This window comes from Phocoena sinus, chromosome 8, assembly GCF_008692025.1.
Source record: "Phocoena sinus isolate mPhoSin1 chromosome 8, mPhoSin1.pri, whole genome shotgun sequence".
Classification (NCBI taxonomy): Eukaryota; Metazoa; Chordata; class Mammalia; order Artiodactyla; family Phocoenidae; genus Phocoena; species Phocoena sinus.
Window position 1 is genome coordinate 95,490,556 of NC_045770.1, and position 21,164 is coordinate 95,511,719.

The 21,164-nt window shown below is 54.1% G+C and overlaps 2 protein-coding genes across 3 annotated transcripts in view; both read left to right on the plus strand.

The window, feature by feature from the left end:
* PRDM11 (PR/SET domain 11) overlaps nt 1-20,477 on the plus strand; it is an 81,362-nt gene extending 60,885 nt beyond the window's left edge. Inside the window, exons 6-8 of one of the 2 annotated variants that reach the window (XM_032641418.1) lie at nt 12,524-12,711; nt 16,661-17,287; nt 18,313-20,477. In XM_032641418.1, the coding sequence (XP_032497309.1) occupies nt 12,524-12,711; nt 16,661-17,287; nt 18,313-20,477 (2,980 nt within the window). Of the gene's footprint in view, nt 1-12,523; nt 12,712-16,660; nt 17,528-18,312 lie in introns of those variants that run through there. The other variant, XM_032641419.1, reaches the window with a different exon arrangement.
* LOC116758534 (myb-related transcription factor, partner of profilin-like) lies at nt 237-5,648 on the plus strand. Its single transcript, XM_032641420.1, has 2 exons — nt 237-2,040; nt 5,239-5,648. The coding sequence occupies exons 1-2, from the start codon at nt 1,732-1,734 to the stop codon at nt 5,473-5,475; spliced, it is 546 nt and encodes a 181-aa protein (XP_032497311.1). The 5' UTR covers nt 237-1,731; the 3' UTR covers nt 5,476-5,648.
* Nucleotides 20,478-21,164: the final 687 nt, after the last annotated feature.

Genomic DNA, 21,164 nt, shown 5'->3' on the forward strand with positions numbered 1-21,164 from the left:
ACTTTCACTAGCACTGTCACGGCGTAGGCTCTTGCAGATGATCGAATGGAGTTGGTTAACTTCCTCAAACCCGAAGTGGTAGGCCAGGAAGAGAACGGGCACCCGCGGATGAGCGTGGGGTGCTCTGCCTTCATGAAATCAGTGGCCAACAGACACAGGCTCTTTTGTCCCCGGGAGGCATTTGGCAGCGCCTTGAGACATTTTTGGTTGTCACACCTCTGCAGGTAGATGCTTCTGGTTTCTGTCGAGCAGAAGCCAAGGATGCTGATGAAGATCCTGCATTGTCCAGGATGCCCCCCCTCCCCCACCAACAAAGAATTTCCTGATCCCACATGGTGAGATTAGGAAGCCCTGAATGAACTCTTCCTGGCAGGTCTTGGAGGTGGTACTGGGGGAAATGGGGTTTGCACAGGAGACTCAGCCTCTCATCCAAAGTCTGTCTGAGTGCAAGCCCCAGGCCCCAGCCCCGGGCCCTGCCACTGTCTTGGCCAGGTGACAAAGTCTCGGACTCCTTCTCCTGCCTCCTGGGCTGTGATATTCTTGGGGGGGAGGTGAAGGCTGAAGGATCTCTGTGCCCTTGTGTCTTGCTGTGGCTTCGGCACCTGCAAGAGGAGTGAACCAGGCTCCCTCCATATCCTAGGTTCTCCTCTTGGATGGATCTTTGGGACCTTGGGCATGAGTTAAAGAGTGGACAGAACCACACTGTGGAGATACGGAGCTGCAGAGCCAGAGTAGGTGCCAGGCCAGAGGGGTCAGGGCTGCGCTGTGCCCATGCCCGGGGCCCCTGGCTGCTCTGTGCAGATGGAAGCCGAGGTCATTCCTGGTCTCCATCAAAGTGGAACCTGTCTCCCGATGGGTGCTCATGGGGTCCTCACATTCTACCCATGAGCTGCCAAAAAGCACAGCAGCCCGCCCCCAAAAGAGCTGCTGCCAGCCAGCACTCCAGTGGGAGGGGAGCCTGTACACACCCAGAGGTGGGGACTGGGGAGACTGGGAAGGGGAAGAGCCGCAGGACAGAACAGGCTTTCTGTGGCCACGCCCTAATCATGGGCATGACCAGCGAGGCCACGCCCCATGGAAGCCCACTGTAAATAGTGTCCACTGTGTAAAAGGTCTTCCTCCGAGCCACCGGGGTCTATGGCCCTAGGTAAAGATCGCTTTGTAGAGGCGATGGCCTCACCCTAACCCCAGTAAGGATCCTTTACTCCCGTTCAGGGCTTTAAAGCTCTTTCACATCGCTGTGCTTTTGCCTCCTTAGTGACAAGCCCCTAGGTTGGTGCAGTTGTTACTCGGGTTCCGGATGGAGTGAGTGGGACCAGGAGAGGCTGCTGAGCGGCCATGGCTCTCACAGCTAGTCAGAGGCGAGGCAGGGCCCGAAACTGAAGGCGTCCGGCTCCGTCCAGCACTCCCATCGAGTACGCCGCGTCTCCTCCTGCCCTCCAAGGAGCAGTGGAAGGGGCCTGTCGCTAGGAGAGGGTGTGGTGGTGGAGAGAGCGGGCGCGGGCGCCCAGGCGCCTCCTGGCTCCCCGGCTGGGGGCCGGCAGTTAGGAAGGAGGAGGCCCTGCCGCGCTGACGGTCATTTACCCAATTGTGCTTTGTGGGATATTCAACCCAAGGAACGTGGTGCCCCTGGCTGAGCGTAAGAGGAAGCCCAAGTTCTCCAAGGAGGAGCTGGACATTCTGGTCACGGAGGTGACCCACCACGAAGCGGTTCTCTTTGGGAGGGAGACCATGCGGCTGTCCCATGCCGACAGGGACAAGATTTGGGAAGGCATAGCTCGGAAAATCACCTCCGTCAGCCAGGTCCCCCGCTCCGTCAAGGACATTAAGCACAGATGGGATGACATGAAACGGAGGACCAAGGACAAGCTGGCCTTCATGCAGAAGTCCCTGTCGGGCCCAGGGGCCGGGGGCCGGGCCCCCGCCATCGTGCTCACTGCCCACGAGAGGGCCATCGAGTCAGCGCTGCTCACAGCCCGGTCCGGGCACGGCTTCCCCAGGGTGGAACTGGATGGCCACCCGACAGCCCTTCGACCAGCTGTGAGTACCGCCCGCTTCCCCTCCCCGGGCTCCCCCTGCCTGTTCCCCCACCCACTCCTGGCGGAGTCCCCTGCACCCGCCTTCTTTCTCCTGTCCCTCTGCCTCGCCCAGTCTTTCCGTCCTTCCCTCCCTCCCCCCTTCTGTCCTCTCTACCTCTTTCCTTCACTCATTCGAGAATATTTCCTGAACACCGTGCCAGGAGTTGCGCTGGGAGCTGGGAAGACAGAGATGGGCATAAAACCTACCCTAGGGCTTCCCCTGGTGGCGCAGTGGTTGAGAGTCCGCCCTGCCGATGCAGGGGACACGGGTTCGTGCCCTGGTCCGGGAAGATCCCACATGCCGCAGAGCGGCCGGGCCCGTGAGCCATGGCCGCTGGGCCTGCGCGTCCGGAGCCTGTGCTCCGCAACGGGAGAGGCCACAGCAGTGAGAGGCCCGCGTACTGCAAAAAAAAAAAAAAAAACAACAACAAACCTACCCTGCCCCTGCTCTTGGGACGTTCCTTAAACTCGTGAGAATAAACACATTTTAATTAAATAATTGCGCAAGGAAATTTGAAAAAAAGGCATGAAGGACAAATACAGGAGGTCCTGAGAGCAGGGCTGACTACTTGGATGTGGCAACCCGTCGCTCTCAAGGCCGGAGCTGGGCTAACTGCTCCTCGGTTGCCTTCCTGAAACTCAGACTAGTTTTGAACGATGCGCCGCATTTTCGTGTTGCCTTCGACCCTGCAAATTATGTAGCGGCCCGTCTGAGCGCAGGAGTGGTGGACTGGCCATCCACCGAGGCTGGGGAAGGCTCCCGGGAATGACAGTTGAACTGAGACCAAGGATGAGGAAGAGTTAAGCCTGCCGGTACGCGTGGGCCGTGGGGCGCAGCGCAGGGGAGGGGAGGGCCTCGCAGGCAGAACAGCATGTACGAGGCCCCGAGGCCCTGCATCAGGAAGGCGCTTGGCACGTTCCAGGAACAGAGAGGAGCCAGGGAAGCCCCGTGTAGGCAGGCGAGGGGGAGGGGCGCCAGAGGAAGCCAGCCAAGTCCCAGGCCCCGAAAGCTCAGTCCTTTCTGTCTGTCTATTCCGAGTGTCTTTATTTCTGTGTTATTTCCACACTCCCCTCCGCGGTGCCATGCTGCCTTCTCTTCTCTCTGCACCCTGCCTCTTTCTGCCCACCGCCCCCCCCCCCACAAAACCCCCGCCCCAAGGCTCTCACTAGGACCCCTCTCTCTGTGCTCTGGGGTCCCCTCCGCACGGCCCCCTCCACCCCTCTGCTCCCCAGCACTCGTCTCCCTCTTTCCCCTGTGCTTCCTGTGTCTCAGGATGAACTTGGATGCCAGGGGTTGGGGGGTGTGGAACCTCCTGGCCTACACGGGGCGTCCTTTGGGGCTGTAGTGCTGATCGGGGCTCACCAGAAGGGGGGGCGCTCGAGGCCCTTCCCTGCTGGGGCTGCACCCCCTTCAGTTGTGCTTCTGCACAGACCTACCCCCCACTCGCAGCCCGCGGTCCCAGCTGGAGGCTGTCTGGCTTGTGAGAGACCAGCCGGGCAGCAGGGCTCCAGGAACACCAGCCCTCGGGAAGATGGTTCACAAAGACCAGCCTCCCCTCCCAGGCCCCTTGCCGCAGGGAGCTTGCTAATTTCCTGTCTGGCCGGGGCTCCTGACAGGTGGCCATTCGGAGTCAGATATTGAGAACTAGGAAGAAGGAGGAGATCATCCGGTCCGACCTCCATGTTGTCCAGATTAGGTAGTTAAGCTCCAGACACAGAGGTGGTCTCAGAGCCTGATTCAGAATGAGGACCTGAACCTGGGTCTGCCAGCTCCCGCTGAATCAGTGTATCCGGGAGTTTCAGGATGATGCTACCTAATGATGAGAAAAGGGAGAAGGCTAGCATCTAGTGAAGTCTGTTCCTTAAATTCTGTCTTGCTCATCCCTTCCATCTCCCGAGACCAAAGGTAATGAGGTTACCAAATGTGACCTGAACTGGCTAGGGGGCCCAGGACCCCCTCCACCGCAGGCTGGGTCCAGGCCTCCTTTTCCCAGCTGCTACGGCACTTGGCTAGGGGCTGGGCAGAATGAGGCCCTGAAAGGGAGGGAGTAGCATCACGGCAGCCCGTCCCACTTCTTTCAACCCTGCCCTTCCAGAATGGGTGTCCGCCAAGTGGGGGTCATGAGGCACTAGGCTCTCTTCCTGTGCTGGCCCAAGTGAGATGCCGGGACCCTTCGGAGGCAGGCGGCTCAGGCAACGGGAATCTGTCTGTCTTCCTGTCACCTCCCCCTCAGGTGGTTCTGAATTCAGCCCCCCAGGTACAGGCAGGGAGGTGTGCCTGTCAGGAGGGTCAGCCTGTATATTTTTCGCTCTTGCTGTGGGAACCAGCTCACGAGAGAGCCGCCGAGACCTGCGTGTGCAGGGCTGGGCCCCTCCCTGCGACTGGTCACAAGTAGCAGTCTGTCTGATGGTCCCTTTGTGCCGTCAGGTGCTCCAGGTAGAAGGGGTGTGGTCTGCTCGGGTAGCCTGCCTTGGGGTGCTGAGAGGACGGCAGGGCTGGTCGCCCAGGTAGATCTGCTCTGCATCGTCTGGGCTTGTCTGTCCCAGAGCCATCCCTTCCCTCCCTTCTCCAGCCTGTCAGCTTCCCCCTCTATGACCTAAAGCTGCAGATTCCAGCAGGCCCCACAAGGTGGGCCCCAAGCAGCTCAGAAATGGCCGCATGGAGGCGGGAACTGAGGGCGGCCAAGAGCATCCTAGTACCTTTTGGAGTTGTTTTTCTGTCTGTCGTCCTGTGTAGTCCTTAACAACCTGCTAGGTGGGCAAGTGGTCGGGGAGGTAGGTAGAGCAGTTGTTACCTTTGCTTTGCAGAAACTGAGCGCAGAGAGAGGAAGTGAGCCCTTGGGGTCGACGTGCCATCCCTGGGGCTGGGGTCCCACTAGAAAGTCGCTGTCCCTGTACAAGGAGGGGACCTGGGGACCTGGGCACTGCTTGTACTCACCCTGTCTCCCCAGGCGTGCCTGGCCCAAGCACCTCAGGGATCTAGGGAGCAGGTGCTTCTCTACGAGTGTGTGTGTGGGGGGGGGGGCAGGTGCCGAACGAGGCTGAAGGGTAGCAGGGTGGGGGGAGGCTAGGTAACTTCGGGGGGTGCGTCCGAGCCCAGGGCTGCCTTCTTTCTCGCAGTTGTAATCAATTGCCCTTCTTTGTTTTTTTGTCCCCCAAGATGATGAAGATGAGGAGACGCCCGGGCCCTCGAGGCAGCCCCTCCGGGGGCCCCTGCAGCCGTCGCCAGAGGAAGAGGCCTGCCTGGCCAGGCCCGCCCTGCTCCTCTCTTCTTCCTCCTCTGAACAGTCCGAGACAGTGGGCCCCAAGCCCGAGGCCCTGCCCCGGCCCTCGCCTCAGGCCCAGGCCGCCTACAGGGCCCCTCGGCCGCACCCCGGCCCACCCAGCACAGGCCTAGACTGGCAGCTGTTCCACTCCCACGCCCAGCAGACTGAGGTGTTTCGGCAGTTCTGCCAGGAGCTGGTGACCGTGCACCGGGACATGGCAAGCGGCATGCAGGCCATCGGCCAGGCCATGGCCGAGCTGACCAGCCGTGTCAGCCAGATGTGCCAGACGCTGACAGAGATCCGGGATGGGGTCCAGGCATCTCAGCGGGGGCCCGACGGGGCAGCGCCCGCAGGCTCCACCCCCCGGGCCGAGGCTCCCCCAGCGGAGCCCCCAGAGGCGCCCCCAGCGCCGGCCCACGCACGGACTACCAGGTCTCGGAAGAGAAAGCACAGTTTCTAAGCCGGCCAGTCTGCGCTGGGAGGAAGAGAGATGGAGGAGGGGTGTCCGGCCTTGAGACAGGGGCCAGTGTCTTGTGTCCAAGATCGAAGACCCTTGTAGGGTGTTGGGGGGACTGTCGTCTCCTCGCTGCGCACAGGTTGGCTGCCCTGGGCTCAGCCCTCCTCCCTCATCTGTGGCAGGTGCTCGAGATGCAGGAGAAGCTACCTGCCTGATGCTTGCTTGGCCTGGAGGGTCGGCCTCCTCTTGGTCTGCACCCCACAGCAGCAGGCCTTGCAGGGAAAGGGGGAGCGAGAGTGGGGGGCATCTGAATGGAATCCCGCTCTCCGTCCTCAGGGCTGCCGCATCAGCCTCCCCGGCCCTGAGGCTGCTGCTTTCGAGGAGGGTGAGGCCCGAGAACGGGCAGGCAGAGCTCAGCCCTTCCGGGAGGGGTCTGTCCTCCCCTCCCCCAGGGCTCCGAGCCCCGGTGGGTGGCGCCCCAGCCTTGGCCTTCCGCTTGCCCTCGCTCGTGTGCTCAGCTGCCGTGCTTGCCTTTTGTGGAGCGGGGAGAAGAGGGGGGTGACGTCGGAGGAAGGGGAAGACTACCTGGCATTCTTAGAGCACTTTATGTTTCTCTCTGCGCTCGCAGACGTGTGATCTCAGTGGGTCCTCAGGACGGTGGGAGAGGCAGCCACGTCGGGTACTGTGAGCAGCTTTATTACCATCATCATCTGCATTGCATACAAATGAAACAGTAGTCGGTCGCGGGGCCAGGACTGGAAGCCAGGTCTGTGGATTTTTCCAGCTCCCCTGTCAGAGACCAGATGTGGGACTTGGGAGGGGGGTCGCTCCTGCCCCTGCCAAGCTCTTCGGGGTTTCGGTGGGAGGCAACGGCAGCGTTCAGGGTGCGAGTCCACCCCACCCCGCCCCGGCACGAAGGCTGGCAGCCAGTGGCTGGGGAGAAGTAGGGCCTAGGTCTCGGGATCCAGAAGGCGACCCCTCCCCTGGCCCCTCCCGAGCCCAGCAGGGCTCCTGTCCCGTTCCAGGTCCCAGCATGCCTTGCCTCTGCTTGCTTGGGCTGCGTATGCATTAGCTACACACACCTCGAAGCTTCGTGTTTGGGTTTGGAGTGTGGGGAGAGAGCCCGGTTCTTAGAGTTAGGGCGGGAGGCGGGGAGTGGCGGATGCAAGCTCAGCTCTGACGTGGGTGCAGCTCAGCTGTGTGTCCTCTTTGCTCCCTGGCCTGAGGCTGACTCATATCCCAACCCTCCATCCTGCCACACCTGCCCCCTAGAGCCATAGCTGGGTGGGGGCTGGGAGGACTGCTATGCCCAGGGCCTGCTGCCGCCATTCCTGGAGTCCTGCTTCTCACCCCAGCCCAAGCTTAGCCCCGTGGCGGGAGAATGGAGGGCAACTGCAACGTCCCTGTGTCCTGGGCTCCTTCTCCCAGTCTGTGGTTCTCTGGGGGTTCCTGCTCCCCCTGTCCGACAGCCCGATGGCTTGACTATTGCCTGGCATTGCCCTGCCCTCCGATGCTGGAATCAAAGATTGCCTTCCCAAGTATTTTTGTTAAGATGGCAATAAAAAGAAATTGATCTCACACTTGGAACACACCCGGTCTCCAGGATCTTTCTTTGGTGTATATTCTCTTTCTTCGCTTCCTGTGGAAACCTCGAGGCCCCCAAAGCAGGGGTTAGATGACCGAGGAAAAGTGTGTTGGTGAGGGAGGCTCAAGTGCCCCTGGCACTTCCCAGATCTCATCCGCTCTCAGATGCCCTGTGTTCAGCACCCTTAGAGGAAAGGAAAGGAAAGGAATTGATGGGCCGAGGTGGACAAAGCATCCACATATGAAACCGTTTCACTATATTTAATTTCTCTGCAAATCGAAAGTGAGATGTTGCTCAATGAATTCTACCTTTTTTTCCCTAAAGGTATGTCAGGGGTCCTGGGGAAAAACCCCACCATTTCTGGCAGGAGACTCCAGAAGGGTCAGGGGCTGTCCACTTGCCAGGGTACTTCAGGGACCACCCTGAGGCACTCACTTTTTTTTTGGTCACCTCCCCACTGATCTGGGTACCTGACTGTCACAGGTAAGGCCCTGCCCACCTAGAGTCGAGGCTTCTCAAAGTAATTGAAATGGCTTCCTCTGGCTCCCCTTGGGAGTCTCCTCAGCAGGAAAGGGACCCCCTGATCCGTGCATTGCCCTGGCTTGCTTCCAGTCACAGGGAGAGGTTCTCCCAGGCAGGAAATACCCATGTCCTGACCAGGGATCCATCCGCTTTCTGGAAGATTCCAGCCTGCTTTAACCTCTGCCATTCTTGACCAAAGAGCATGGTCATGGAAATCAAGATTTTCCGATCTCCAGGAGATACAGAGGTTCTGTGAAACCGGGCCTAGGGTCTTTCCCACCAAGGTCAGGGTACTAAGCAGTGACTGGCTGGCCTCTCCCTCTGGTCCTGGGGAGGGAAAGTGGCCAAGTTGAAAGCAAAGGGGACAGAGAGATGAAGAGACTTGTCAACTTCCGATGGAAAAGATTTCAGTTTCTTTTTCTTGGCTTCAGTGGGGATTGTGGGGCTAGCACGTCAAACAGGAAGGTGAAACTGGAGCCGGTGGATGGAAATGAATGGGCAGCCAATTTCAGCTTAAGATGGGGACATCCCCCACTAAGAGTCTGAGGCCTCCAGCCATGCCAAGGGCTGGCTGTGTGGTGTTCTGTTAGAGTCCGGGTGACCATCTAGTGGGTGGATGCATGACCCAAAGACCTTCCCAGAACAGAGACCTCAATGCGTGTGAGAATACAGAGCCCAGCCTCTTCTTGGTCAGTCTTTCCTCATCTCTGCCTCAGTGACTGGGGCAGCTTCCTTTCCATCGGAGGCATAGCCACTGAGTGAGAGTGTCTGAGCCCAGCCTTTGTCTGTCCCTTCCAACAAAACGGATGCCCCTTGGGTTATTTTCCTGTCTTGAGTTGGAACTGATAGTCATTTCCTGACCCAGCTAGAAAATACGGTGCACTGGATAAGACACAGTGGGTGAGGTCTGAAAAGTGTCGTCTTTGTGCTTATCTAGCCAATACCCAAAGTCAGCAGAGTTTGGAATAAAAACAATCCATTATCATCATGCAAGTTTCAGTCCAGAACCACCCCTCCACCACCACTACCCGCCCACCCCCCCCCCCCCCCCGGATTGCTTCAAAGGGTCTGATTTGAAAAGCTATCAAATAAGCACTAGTGTTTACAGATCAGCCCGTGCTATGCATTTTCCATCCCCCTTCTGACATACTCTGTGCCTTCCCTCCAATGAAGTAGTGACCTGGAAACTACTTCAAATAGAAAGATTTTTCACTCCCTGGAAGCCTTCTGTTCCAGGAAGGGCTCTTGTTCACCCGCAGCCGTGTAATGGGACAGGCATGCCTCCTCATACAGGGATTGTTGTGTGGGGGCAGGATTCTGGGAGTGGATCAAGCCATTGGGTGTTACTGCAAAATACTTACAATGGGGAGACCTGACTAGAAGTCACTGGTGTTGGGACTTAGCTGGCTCCATTTAGCTTTACCTCAAAAATGATACAGCGTAAACATCTTCTCAGGGGGAATGGATTGTTACGATTCACTGAGAGTTGCCGTATATATCTTATTTCGAATGCCAACTTTCAGAACAACCAAATACAACTGGATGCTGAACCAATTTTGATCTTTGAAGATACTTCGTGATCCATACAAAGATTTGGAGCTCTCCTCCTAAATATTTTAAAAAATTTTATTGAAGTCTAGTTGATTTGTAGTGTTGTGTTAATTTCTGCTGTACAGCAAAAGTGATTCAGTTATACATATATACATTCTTTTTCATATTCTTTTCCATTACTGTTTATCACAGGATATTGAATATAGTTCCCTGTGCTATACAGGAGGACCTCTATTCCTAAATATTGATTCTTGTTGGGTAGAAAAACACCAGAAGTTGGAAGGGGAAATTGACTTGAATCTTTCTAAACCTTCTGACGTCCTCACCAAGTTGCTCTTTGGAATAAATCCCTGATAGTTACGTGTTTCTCATCTACCTTTTTTCTCTTTGAGTGCCAGAGAAAATAATTCTAGCTTTTAGAGCCTGACGGCTGTTTAGAGACTGAAAAAAGAAAAGACTGTATTCCTCTTTCCTTGTGCTCTATGATTTAAGTGATTCTTGTTAGAAAAAACATGAATAGTTGGTTTGCCTTCTGTGTCTGGGAATAGGAAGGTTTGGATCTACCTCAGTTCCATGCTGTGCTCACCACTAGGTCAAATCCCAGACTCTTGCTGAGCTGGGGACTAGAAAATAGTTTGCACATTCAGAAGAAATCTCACGTATGAAGAAAAGGCAGACTTCTGCAGTTGGAGAGTTGAGATCGTATGTGAGGGGCGCTATGCCTGGGGTACCACAAATGTAGATTCCCAATGCTGCTGGCCACCATGACCGTCACCACTGCCACCCTGTACTGGTATTGGCGTTGGTGTATGTCTTTTCCTTTTTTAGGAGGTGGGGGAGAGGGAGTAACAGTAATAACTGCTTATTGAGGAAGACTTGGAAAGTAGAGAAAATTACAAAGAAGTAGAACCGTGTATAATGGATAATCACTGTTAAAACAGTGGTGTATTTCCTTCAAGCGGTTTACCCAGGCTTGTTTGTAAAGCGTGATTAGAACCATAATATAAATAGCTTTGAGTCCTATTGTTCCCACTCTGCCTTATATCAGGACCATTTTTCCATGTCATGAAAGATTCTATGAAAACATTTTTCTGTAGCTGAGTAACATTCCATTGTACGAGTATACCATGGTTTATTCAGTTGTTTCTCTAGTATCAGAAGTTTAGATGTTCTAGCTTTTGCTCCATTACAAACAGTGGAACAGTCAGCGTGGCGGTATGCATTTTGCATTCTTGTTCCACACCTTAACGTTTTGGTGTTCTTTTTTAAATTCTACAAATATTGTGGAAAAACCCAAATGAAATAAAATTTACCATTTGAACCATTTTTAAGTGTAAAGTTCAGTGGTATTAAGTACACTCACACTGTTGGGCAACCATCACCATCATCCCTCTCCATAACTTTCCATCTTCCCCAACTGAAGCTCGGTACCCATTCAACGCTAGCTCCCTATTTCCCCCTCCCCCATCCCCTGGCAACCACCATCCTACTTTCTGTCTCTGTGAATTTGACTACTCATATAAGTGGAATCCTGTAGTATTTGTTGTTTTGTGACTGGCTTATTTCACTTAGTATGTGTCGTCAAGGATCATTCATGTTGTAGCGTGGGTCAGAGTTTCCTTTCTATTTATGGCTGACTAATATCCCATTGGGTGTATATACCACATCTTATTTATCCATTCATCCATCAGTTGACACTTGGGTTGCTTCCACCTTTGACTATTGTGAATAATGCTGCTGTGAACGTGAGTGAACAAATACTCGTTCGAGTCCATGTTGCCAAGTCGTTTCCCAAAGTGTCGTGCCAGCTTGTTCTCCACCATTAGTATGGGAGACCCTAGTCTTGCCACCTTTACCAATACAGAGCTTACAATGTGAAAAAGTTCTCTGTGCCGACAAGACAATGCGCTGCTTTGTGCCTCTTTTCTTATTAGTGATGCTGAATCCTTTCATTTGTTCATTATCCATTTGGATTTATTTCTGTGAATTATTGTTTCCCTTGGACTGCTCCAAGTACAGCTCTTTGGGCTGTGCCAGTCGGACAGTCTTTGATTTCTTCCCTGGCTTTTGAGACAAATCATAGCATAAGGAAAAGAAGTTTGTTTTTGACTACAAATTTCCTAGGCACTTGGATACCACAGAACCCTAAAACTCCAAATAATTTCCTCTTGCCTGTTTGATCTGTGCATCTCCACCTCTCTACAGGTATTGCATCATCTCACCTTTCGGAGGCGAGTGAGGTGGCAGGTTGGATATTGGAAATGTCATTTCAGGGAGAATGGGTGAGGTCCATAGATTCTGAGGGTCTGACAGAACTTTAAAGCTTATCTGGGCATTGCTGAGTCGGTGCTTTACATGCCCACATAGGAGCCGTGAGTTCTAGTGAGAAAAGCATGGACCTCAATGCTCCATCTCCCATTTATTAGCTGTGTGACCTTAGGCAAGTCACTTAGCCTCTCTGAGCCTCAGTTTCCTTACCTTCAAATGACTTGGATTAACCTGTGGTTTCTCACATTTCCTTGCCTTTCCCTACCACCCCTGTCCCCACTGGACCCTCTGTTTTTCAAGATTTTGATCTTCAGCATTTATTAATTGATCTCTTGGGCACCCTTTTCACATGGGTCATTTCTGCTAGGCTTTGTGACATTCTGAGAACAGTTCAAGGATCTCGCCCTTACCACCATCAGAGGCCTGCGGGTATCTGGGAATGCCTGCGGTTAAAAGTTAGGGAAGAATAGTTTTCCAGCCACCTGTATATCTGGTATTGAACCTTGTATTTACCAGAACCTAGGAGGTAGGAAGGGCAGGTGTCATTTCCAGTCCCAGAAAACAGAGATCCTTAGAGGTTCAAAGGCTTGCTTGAAGTCCACAAAACAGTGAGACAAGGGACTGGCTCCAGCTGGTGTGCCTTTCCTCGGCAGGGAAGCTGCTCTGTAGACTTTTGCAGATACCCACACGCTCATAGGCGGCTGGCCACTGGCACCTGCCCGGCACCGTGCCTGGTACCGGCAGGCACTCGCCAAAGAGTGGCCCGCGCGTTCTTACCTGTCCCCCTCGCCCCCAGGTACGTGGTCATCTCCCGGGAGGAGAGGGAGCAGAACCTGCTGGCGTTCCAGCACAGCGAGTGCATCTACTTCCGGGCGTGCCGGGACATCCGGCCCGGGGAGCGGCTGCGGGTCTGGTACAGCGAAGACTACATGAAGCGCCTGCACAGCATGTCCCAAGAGACCATTCACCGCAACCTGGCCAGAGGTGAGTGCCCACACCCAAGGGAGGGCCACGCCCACTGCCAAGCCCCAGGGGAGGCCAGAAATGCTTCTCTAGGAGCTTCCTAGGAAAACCGATGGGAAATACAGTACACCAGCAATGGGGAGACACAGAGGGACTCAGGGGAACTGATGGTCTAGGTAGGAGCAGCCGCTCTGGCACCGGCCGTGGCCATCCGGTGTGTCCTCCTCCCTCAGACGTGGTCAGAAGCCCTATTATAGACGTTTCAGAGGATCAGGGAGAGAGACAAGTCTCCAATGCCAAGCATATAAGTTTAATCAAAATTGATTCTGTTTCCCCGACTCAAATTGATGGAAGGATGTTGTGAACTGCCACTGGCTCGATAATAGGTGACATTTGCTAAGTACTTCATACGTGCTAAGCAGGTTTTCTATGGTGTCCCATGTAATCATCCTAGTAGCACCTGCCCGATAAGTGCCCAGTGAGAAGTAGAGGGGTAATATACGTAGCACATTTAGAACAATGTCTGTCTTGACCATCGTAAGCCCTCAGTTATAAACTTTTAATACTAATGATAGCATGTAGATTATTATCCCCACCTTACAGATGTAGGAACCGAGCATCAATAAATACAGTGACTCACCCAGAATCCCATGGCAAGCAGGGGCAGAGCTAGGTTCCTAACCCACATCTAGTCTGAGTCCAAGGTCTAAGCTCTAACCTACAGTGTTATAAGGCCTCCCAGACAAAACTAGTTTCTTCCCTGCTTCCTCCTGGTCTCATTCCTGGCAGTCCTAATGATATGCTGTGAAAGAACAATCTCTGTTAGGAGAAGAAGATTGGAGGGAGGTGGGTGGTGGCCTGGTGGGTGGGTATCCATCCAGGCTCCATTTAAATGAGTCATTTGAAAGCGGTTTAAAATACTCCCCAGCTCCTAGGCCTTTACCTCTTTACTCCATCCTCAGCCATGCCAGGGCAAACGGGTGAGCCCAAGGTCCTTTTTCCAACAGGACCTTCCTTACACTAAAACCACATATCCAAAGACCCAGAGTCCATCTGGTCCCGGGAACCAAGCCTATACCCAAGCCCCACCATATCATGTTTCTGACCAATCTACTTGTTGGAAGTAAAGCTTCATTTAGAGCATGAGGGGAAGAGATGAAAAGGGGATAAGAGTGACCCATTGGAAGTAAGCTGTCTTCAAAACCAAAACAGAGCAAAGCGAATTGTGGACATTGAGTGCACAACTGTGTGCACAGCTGCTGCCTGACTTGGTAAAAGGTATCTGGTGACCGGATGAGCAGTGAGGGGAGACCCAGTAGATACCCTCATCTCTTGTTTTCTTTGGAGCTGGGTGTTAGGCGCATACATGCCGATTATACTTGGGAAGGCATGTTTCTGTGACATGATTGCCGTGGTTTCCACTTGACCTCTGGAGATGCCATACATCCTCCATAAATCTTGGTTGAATGGATAAAAGAAGAAATGAATGAAGACCACCAAGAAATCTCCAAAAGAATCATATCACCAGAAGAAGAGAAAACCAAGAGAAGTCATATCCGAGGACATGGGTTCCATCCCTTGGCCATGATCTTCTTGAATTCTTCTGGATTTGTAATGTCCTTTTTTCCCCGTGTCTACTCCAGAGCACCTCAAGCTGCTTCATCCTCAGAGAGCCCTGAGACCCAAGGGGAGCGCTCGGAGAAGGGCATCAGCTTTCAGGAGTGGTTCAAAGGAGCGTGGCAGACAGACTTGAAATGAGATAAACCAAGATGTGTGAAGATACAGGAGGAAGGAGCGTCTATTCCTGGCCAGGCTGAGAAGTAGGAAACACGAAGGAACCTGGAAGCCACCCATGGGGCAGGGCCAGAGCAGAGGGTGGACTTGGCCGTAAAGCCCTTGGGAAGCAGCCGTGGAGCTCAGTGGCCTTTAGACGTGTGTCCCTGTAGCCTGTAGCTTTGGCAGACTCTGATACGGCTAGTGGTGTCTTAGATCTGTGTGCCAGTTCTGCTCTGTAGGGGGCATTCCCCACGCTCAACCATTCAAGGTCTTACCTGGGAGGAGGCTTCTTTGGAATTGGAGGCTGGAGCCTTGGTGAAGTCCAGAGCGTGACTTATTAGCTCTTATTAAGTAGAGACATTAGTTGGAGCCCAGAACTGCTTCCTGAAGAGTATAAATTATTCCTCTGTGGTTATCTTTTAAGAATAGGATGCATCTAATACACGTATTCAAAGAATTTATGTTTTTTGTCGACTTTGGGTCATTGATTTTCTTTGTGGTGTTTCCCTCATGTTTTATGGAGGCTTTAGAATCAATTTCATAATGCTTAAAGATTTTTTTTGACCCATAGATTTTTCCGGGAGCCTTGAGCCCAAAGAAATCGCCTGCTCATCCTAGGAAATTTGAATAACCTTGTCCTTGAGTAGAGATGCATGAGGAATCCCCGGTGATGCGTATCCTGGACCTCCTGAGATCCTCAGCTATTTGCTGCCTGATTGGTCCATGAGAAAGTGAAAGGGTGGCCTTTGACTTTCAGAGATTCTGATGGGCAAGTGTCTGATCTGTAAGGCGAACAAGTTGCATTTTTGAAAAGTTCTCTTCATCTCCACCCTCAGATGTTACAGAAACAAGGCTGCGGGGAGCCGCCTGAGTTTCAGGAGCCTTGGAGCCTTCAGGAGATAAGGTCATTCCTTAGGTGTTCACGTGAGGACAGAAGAGGATCGTCCTGAATAGGCTGCTCCCTTCTGTGCTGTGACCTGTGGGAAACCTGGAGTCATACACGGGCCAGGGTACATCACCCCATGCCAGCTGTGGGATGCCAAGGCTTGGTCACAGCATGGAACATCTGATTGCACATGGAGAGCCCTTGGCCTTCACTCGGAGGCCTTGAGCAAACGCAGCTCTCAGAAGCCTAATTACAACATATATTCAGGTCAAGACGTTGGTCAGAGTCACATCTCCCAGGGCCCCGCCCCTGATCTAGGAAGCCTTTGAGAGTTCTAGCTCCATAGACGGCTGTCAGGACCTTCTGAGGGTCCCTCTTAGCATCTGTCGCCCCAGGCATACATCTATAGCAATTTATGCAGCTGTGTTGGCCATTTTGAAAGATCAGGCTAACGTAATATATTGCTGGGGTGTTCACCAAGGTCTTTGACGTCATTTACATGATAGAAATAGAAGAGGAAATGTCCTTAGAATTGTCAGGTAAGGACACACAGCTACTGTAGTTTGAGCGCGTGTTGGGTCCGCGTGGGCGTGTTGTGCTTTATCGTGCTGGGGGGCTGCCATCTTGGAGCTCACAGCCGCTGTTGGTATGCCCGACTTCCCTTTTCTTCCTGCCTCGGTCATCCGTGAGAGCCACAGAGGTTCAGGCCGTGCTTCCTCACATAATCCAAGGCTCCCGGTTCCTGGGAGAATTAGAAAGGACAGTTGCTATAAGGCAGACTTTGCCCTAACAGGGCTGTCTCCCAAGAGTCAGGGAGGAGGAAGGAGTGGGCCTCAGTGTTTTGTGTGTACCTTTTACCAAGTCGAAGCAGCCATCTTCCGATTGCTGGGACTGGAGGAGCAGCCTGGAGGGGTGGGGACTCCACATGCACTTAGCTGAGCTATGGTACCACCCACCCGGCTAATCACGTGGGGTATCATCTTCTAGGATGACAGGATGGCAAGTTCCTTAACTTCCAACTCCCTGCCCCTATAGCGTTTGCTCAACTTATAAACATAGAGCTTCTACACATAAAGCTCCATGGAAACAGTCTCTTGAAAAAGAGTTCTTCCCACTTTTTCGGGTCCTTTGACTCTAGACCCCGTGATCCATTGAGTAATCCACCTCCCTTTTTGCCACCCCTGCTCCATTAGGCCAGACCCAGAGGGATGTGTCAAGCGACTTCCTGAGAGGAGCGCTTCATTTTCTGTTGGTTTCTCCTCTTTGGGGCTTTTCCCCACTTCCTCACACCCTGGTTTTCCTTCCTAGGAGAGAAGAAGTTGCAGAGGGAGAAGTCTGAGCAGGCTCTGGATAACCCAGAAGACCTGAGGGGTCCCCTGCAGCTCCCCGTGTTGAGACAGGGCAAAAGTCCCTACAAGCGTGGCTTTGACGAGGGGGACGTGCACCCCCAGGCCAAGAAGAAGAAAATCGACCTCATTTTCAAGGATGTGTTGGAGGCCTCACTGGAATCTGCAAAGGTAGAAGCCCACCAGCTGGCACTGAGCACCTCGCTGGTCATCAGGAAGGTCCCCAAGTACCAGAACGACGCCTACAGTCAGTGTGCAATGACCGTGTCACATGGCATGCAGAACGTCACCCGGACCCAGGGAGAAGGAGACTGGAAGATCCCCCAAGGGGCTTCCAAGGAGGCAGGCCCACTGGAGGATGAAGAAGAGGAGCCTTCGTCATTCAAGGCCGACAGTCCCGCCGAGGCCTCCCTTGCATCTGACCCTCACGAGCTGCCCACCACCTCCTTTTGCCCTAACTGTATTCGCCTAAAGAAGAAGGTCCGGGAACTCCAGGCCGAACTAGACATGCTTAAGTCTGGCACGCTTCCTGAGCCCCCCACCTTGCCAGCACAGGTACTGGAGCTCCCCGAATTCTCAGACCCCGCAGGTAAGTTGGTGTGGATGAGACTGTTGTCAGAGGGAAGAACACGCGGTGGGCCATGTGGAGGGGGGCCTGGTGCTCCCCAGGGGAGCCAACTTTGGGGAGACCTGGGGCGTGGAGCTCGGAGATGGGTACCGGCCACAGCGCTCGCCCTCGGGTGCCTCCGACAGGCCGCCTTACAGCTCCGGTGGGGGCTTCGGGTCTTGCCCTTGTATCCTCCTCGTCAATAAAGGAAGTTCTGCCGCAGGAGGGGTGTGTGCTGTGTTCTTAACCCGTTGCCTTTCTCCAGTGTCTTACCCCAAAGCCCAACTTCTAAACCCAATCTTTCTCTCTCCCGGTCTCAGGCAGGCTGTCCCGTGGGGGAGAGCCCCCGGCCTTACTGACGGGGATACAGGGCATTTAGTTGCCTTTGCTGCTTTCTGTTGGCTGCCTGCATCTTTTAGGGATGCTCAACCACAAGGAGGTTTTCTCAGTACGCACCTGCAGCTGAGTTAGAGAGTTACAAAGCACTTCCTATTTTAACCGCACCCCTTAGCTCAGAATGAGGTGTTTCCGATTTTCAAAGCACGCATCTTAACTACACTGCATTCTGATCCCGAAATCACTTGGGGCCCGAACTCCCTTCATTTGAGGGCAGCGCGCCTTCCCCTGACCGCCTTGGTGGTGGGACGCGTCCCACGTCCTGTCCTTGCTGTGTACCACTACGGAACCTCTGATGTGCTCTGTTGCTCCAGCAGCTCTGCCCTCCTAGTTGTGCTGTTCGGTCGATACAGAACATTTAAGTTCCTTGAGCACCTACTCGTGGAAGGTGAGGGCAGGCAGCCTGGAGCGTGGTGGCCCCCGGGGCTAATGCACAGAGAGGGTGAGACATGCATGGACGACAAGAGTGCTTATAAATGAATTCCTCATAGGGATTGGCTCCTGTTTCACAGAATGCGACACCTACCTCTTGGGCCCTATTTCCTTCATTTTGGAAATGTCCGTGTTTTTTTCCAGCAGGTGTAACTGTTTCTTTCCCATTTGTCTTCCAGCCTCAGAGAGCATGGTCTCCGGCCCTGCCATCATGGAGGACGACGACCAGGAGGTCGATTCGGCAGACGAATCCGTCTCCAACGATATGATGACGGCCACCGATGAGCCCTCCAAGATGTCGTCGGCCACCGGGCGCCGAATCCGGCGCTTCAAGCAGGAGTGGCTGAAGAAATTCTGGTTCCTGCGGTACTCCCCGACCCTCAACGAGATGTGGTGTCACGTCTGCCGCCAGTACACGGTGCAGTCCTCCCGCACCTCGGCCTTCATCATCGGCTCCAAGCAGTTCAAGATTCACACCATCAAGTTGCACAGTCAGAGCAACCTGCACAAGAAGTGCCTGCAGCTCTACAAGCTCCGCATGCACCCCGAGAAGACGGAAGAGATGTGTCGCAACATGACCCTGCTCTTCAACACCGCCTACCACCTGGCCCTGGAGGGCAGGCCCTACCTGGACTTCCGGCCCCTGGCCGAGCTGCTGCGGAAGTGCGAGCTCAAGGTGGTGGACCAGTACATGAACGAGGGAGACTGTCAGATCCTCATCCATCACATTGCCCGGGCGCTGCGCGAAGACCTGGTGGAGCGCATCCGCCAGTCACCGTGCCTCAGCATCATCCTGGATGGACAGAGCGACGACCTGCTGGCTGACACGGTGGCGGTCTATGTCCAATACACCAGCAGCGACGGGCCCCCGGCCACGGAGTTCCTGTCCCTGCAGGAACTGGGGTTCTCCAGCACAGAGAGCTACCTCCAGGCGCTTGACCGGGCCTTTTCCGCCTTGGGCATTCGGCTGCAGGATGAGAAGCCCACCGTTGGCTTGGGCATAGACGGGGCCAACGTCACAGCCAGCCTGCGGGCCAGCATGTTCATGACGATCCGCAAGACGCTGCCCTGGCTGCTGTGCCTGCCCTTCATGGTGCACCGGCCCCACCTGGAGATCCTGGATGCCATCAGTGGGAAGGAGCTCCCCTGCCTGGAGGAGCTGGAGAACAACCTGAAGCAGCTGCTGAGTTTCTACCGTTACTCGCCACGCCTCATGTGCGAGCTGCGGTCCACGGCGTCCACCCTCTGCGAGGAGACGGAGTTCCTGGGGGACATCCGGGCTGTGAGGTGGATCATCGGAGAGCAGAACGTCCTCAATGCCCTCATCAAGGACTACCTGGAGGTGGTGGCCCACCTCAAGGATGTCAGCAGCCAGACCCAGAGGGCGGACGCCTCGGCCATCGCGCTGGCCCTGCTGCAGTTCCTCATGGACTACCAGTCCATCAAGCTCGTCTACTTCCTCCTGGACGTGATCGCCGTGCTGTCACGCCTGGCCTACGTCTTCCAGGGCGAGTACCTCCTGGTGTCCCAGGTGGACGACAAGCTCGAGGAGGCCATCCAGGAGATCAGCCGGCTGGCCGACTCTCCGGGGGAGTACCTGCAGGAGTTCGAGGAGAACTTCCGGGAGAGCTTCAACGGGATCTCCGTGAAGAACCTCAGGGTGGCCGAAGCCAAGTTCCAGTCCATCCGGGAGAAGATCTGCCAGAAGACCCAAGTGATCCTGGCTCAGCGGTTCGATTCCCGCAGCCGGCTCTTCGTGAAGGCCTGCCAGGTGTTTGACCTGGCCGCCTGGCCCAGGAACAGCGAGGAGCTCATGAGCTACGGCAAGGAGGACATGGTGCAGATCTTTGATCACCTGGAGGCCATCCCCACCTTTTCCCGGGATGTCTGCAGGGAAGGGCTGGACCCCCGGGGGAGTCTGCTGATGGAGTGGCGGGAACTCAAGGCTGATTACTACACCAAAAACGGCTTCAAGGACCTGATCGGCCACATTTGCAAATACAAGCAGAGGTTTCCGCTCTTGAACAAGATCATCCAGGTCATCAAAGTCCTCCCGACCTCCACCGCTTGCTGCGAGAAAGGCCGAAACGCCCTGCAGCGAGTCCGCAAAAACCACCGCTCGCGCCTGACCCTGGAGCAGCTCAGCGACCTGTTGACCATCGCTGTCAACGGCCCTCCGATCGCCAACTTTGATGCCAAGCGAGCCCTGGACAGCTGGTTCGAGGAGAAGTCTGGCAACAGTTACACACTGTCGGCCGAGGTCCTCAGCCGGATGTCTGCGCTGGAACAGAAGCCAGTGCTTCAGACCGTGGACCACGGGTCAGAGTTTTACCCGGATATTTAGGGAGCCGGATCGCAGAGTTCACTAAGCTGTTGAATATTTTTTTAACCTATACTCATAAGCTTTGATACATTATATAAATATATATTATATATTTTATATATATATATATATATATATATATATATATATATAAACCCACACTGAAAAGATGTTAAAAACCAAGGTGACACGTCCACCAGAAGCTACTGGGAAAGGAATGATGTCAGAAACTGACTCTCGTCTACAAAACTTGGCAGCTGCAACACACGTGGAAACTCATTTTCACTCACAGAAGCAGGTGCTGGGGCCACACGTGCTCCCACCTCACAGTCAACCAACCGCATAAGCTAAAATGACGGGTCTGTCATCACCTTTAGGTAGCTCGTTTTGTTTCTGTTCTCGTTTGGGGGTTGAAGGGTTTGGGTTTGGGTGTATGTTCTTGCCTTTTTTTTTTTTTTTTTTCTTGTTTGGTTTCATGAGGGGGGTTTCTTGGCCTCTTCATTGACCAGCTGGTCCAGCTGAATCAGATCTCTCATTTGGGATAGGGTGGGCTGTGTATCTGGATCGGGGTATTTGACTTTTCCCTCTCCCACCCAACTTCAGCTTGAGGGATTTTCATTCATTTCCTGACCAGCGTTCCTTCACTGTCTCGAAACAAAAGTGTCGGTCAGACTGTGACACCCACCACTCCCTACCCGTGCCGCTTGT

Excerpts from the sequence above, each read along its gene's own strand:
- LOC116758534 (XM_032641420.1), top strand. The coding sequence starts at position 1,732 with ATGCGGCTGTCCCATGCCGACAGGGACAAGATTTGGGAAGGCATAGCT. Across the intron at positions 2,041-5,238 it reads CGACAGCCCTTCGACCAGCT|ATGATGAAGATGAGGAGACG; the intron begins GTGAGTACCGCC and ends TTGTCCCCCAAG.